Here is a 2,697-nt window from a genome sequence, read left to right as displayed (position 1 = left end):
TTTTTTTTTTTTTTTTTTTTAAGACAGGGTCTCCCTCTGTCACTCAGGTTGGCATGCAGTTGTGTGATTGTTGCTCCTTGCACACTCAACCTCCCAGGCTGGAGTGACCCTCCCTCCTCAGCCTCCTAAGTGGCTGGGAGTATAGGTGCGCTCTACCGTGCCTGGCCTAGTTTTTAAATTTTTTGTAGAGATGGGAGTCTATGTTGCCCAGGCTGGTGTCAAACTCCTGGGCTCAAGTTATCCTCCCGCCTCAGCCTCCCAAAGTGCTGGGATTAAAGGTGTGAGCCACCATACCCAGCCCTTTAGAATTTTTTTTAAAAATAAGAGATGGAGGTCTTACCATCTTGCCCCAGGTTAGTCTCCAACTCCTGGGCTCAAGCAGTCTTCCCCCGTTGGCCTCCCAAAGGAATCCAGGACTTCTGACTCCAAATTTCATGCCATTTCCAGGATATGATTTTTTTTTTTTTTTTTTTTTTTTGAGACAGAGTTTCGTTCTTGTTGCCCAGGCTGGAGTGCAATGGCGTGATCTTGGCTCACTGCAACCTCCGCCTCCTGGGTTCAAATGATTCTCCCGCCTCAGCCTTCCAAGTTGCTGGGATTACAGGCATGCACCACCACACCCAGCTAATTTTGTATTTTTTAGTAGAGACGGGGTTTCTCCATGTTGGTCAGGCTGGTCTGGACTCCCGACCTCAGGGGATCCACCCGCCTCAACCTCCCAAAGTGTTGGGATTACAGGCATGAGCCACCGCACCCAGTGGATATGATTGTTATTATTATACTTTGTATCCTTTCAGTTTCATATCTTCCTCTCTTGTGCTCAGACCCTTACTCATATCAAGTACTAAATTGTAAACACTAGATCTAGCTCTAAAATGTTATTACCCCTTTCCAAGTATATCTGCTTATCAACCAAAGTAGGAAGTACATGCTGGATTAAGGAGAAGAGACTGTGGCCCTTGGTATCATAAAACAATTACAGTCAGGAGTTAGGGTGAGCTGGGGGTCAGGGATGTGACTAAAGCTTTCTGAACGTGGGGCAGAATCAATAACCGTACCTAAGTGGAAAACGGTGTGCTGGGCTGGAACAATGCCCTGTGTCAAATAAACAATCCACAGATAGTCAGAATCAGACTTTATTTAACAATCTGAAAATGTGTTCTTCTGGCTTTAAGTCTTGGAAAATGGGTCATAAGTCAAAGACAGATTTGTTCACTATCCTCTGAGTATGTGTGGTTATGTCTCTGTGTAGACAGGTGTCTGTGTCTATAGATACTTTTGGTTTTTATAGTGATTAAAGCTCCACTTTAGTTAATGTATAAAGTCTTATTCTAATAATGCTAAAACCAGAATTAAATATTTCCTGAATCTAATGTTCTCTTCTCCCCAGCCTGCCTCCCTCCATCCCTCCCACAAGGCTGCTCCTCCACCTTGATTAATGCCAGGTCTTTAGACAGCACCAGCATTCCCACTGAGAACCCAGGAATAGATGCTGGCTCTTATATCCCTCTGACCTATACCCTCTGGTTGAAGAGCTTCTCTGGGGAGGTGTGGGGCAGGGGGAGTCTTGGCAGTTTCTCTTTAGAGTTGTGGATTTTCACTTGTAGACACCTGGAAAGTAAACATGATTGTGTTAGGTGTTGACCTGCCTTCCCACCAACCACTTATGGAGGGGTTAAACTCAATCTGCTTCTACTGAATTATACTTCATGTAATGCCACTGGCCTCTCTTGAGGGAGGCAATGTGAAACTGGTTGTTGGGATTATTGCAAGGATTTTTTTTTTTTTTTTTTTTTTTTTGAGAAGGAGTCTCGCTCTGTCACCCAGGCTGGAGTGCAGTGGCCAGATCTCAGCTCACTGCACACTCCGCCTCCCGGGTTTACGCCATTCTCCTGCCTCAGCCTCCCGAGTAGCTGGGACTACAGGCGCCCGCCACCTCGCCCGGCTAGTTTTTTGTATTTTTTTAGTAGAGACGGGGTTTCACCGTGTTAGCCAGGATGGTCTCGATCTCCTGACCTCGTGATCCGCCCGCCTCGGCCTCCCAAAGTGCTGGGATTACAGGCTTGAGCCACCGCGCCCGGCCGCAAGGACTTGTTGCAGACATTGTTCATTACATCATTCACAATCTCTTTAAGATGTTTCACAGGAGAATTTCCTTTTTTTTTCTTTTCGAGACATAGTCTTGCTCCCAGGCTGGAGTGCAGTGGCACAATCACAGCTAACAGTATGTAGCCTTGAACTCCAGGGCTCAAGTGATCTCACCTCAGCCTCTGAGTAGCCAGGACTACAGGCGCACACAACCATGCCTGGCTAATTTATTTAAAAAAATTTTGGGCCGGGCACGGTGGCTCACGCCTGTAATCCCAGCACTTTGGGAGGCCAAGGTGGGTGGTTCATGAGGTCAGGAGATCGAGAGCATCCTGGCTAACATGGTGAAACCCTATCTCTACTAAAAATACAAAAAATTAGCTGGGCGTGGTGGCGGGCGCCTGTAGTACCAGCTACTCGGGAGGCTGAGGCAGGAGAATGGCGTGAACCCGGGAGGCGGAGCTTGCAGTGAACCGAGATCGCACGACTGCACTCTAGCCTGGGCAACAGAGCGAGACTCTATCCCCCCAAAAATAAATAAATAAATAAATAAATAAATAAATAAATAATTTTTGTTCTTTTTTTTTCTGAGACGGTGTCTCACTCTGT

General features: G+C 46.6%; 1 protein-coding gene across 4 annotated transcripts in view; it reads right to left on the bottom strand.

Annotated features, from left to right (window-relative positions):
* Positions 1-1,120: 1,120 nt before the first annotated feature.
* BIN2 (bridging integrator 2) overlaps positions 1,121-2,697 on the bottom strand; it is a 42,702-nt gene continuing 41,125 nt past the window's right edge. For all 4 annotated transcript variants that reach the window (XM_017861554.1, XM_017861551.1, XM_017861553.1 and 1 more), the window contains one exon: positions 1,121-1,611. In XM_017861554.1, coding sequence (XP_017717043.1) covers positions 1,582-1,611 — 30 coding nt within the window. In that variant the 3' untranslated portion in view covers positions 1,121-1,581. The remainder of the gene's footprint in view (positions 1,612-2,697) is intronic.

This window comes from Rhinopithecus bieti, unplaced genomic scaffold (assembly GCF_001698545.2).
Source record: "Rhinopithecus bieti isolate Rb0 unplaced genomic scaffold, ASM169854v2 scaffold_56806, whole genome shotgun sequence".
NCBI lineage: Eukaryota > Metazoa > Chordata > Mammalia > Primates > Cercopithecidae > Rhinopithecus > Rhinopithecus bieti.
Note: the sequence above shows the minus strand (reverse complement) of the source record. Positions and strands in the feature narration are given on the sequence as shown.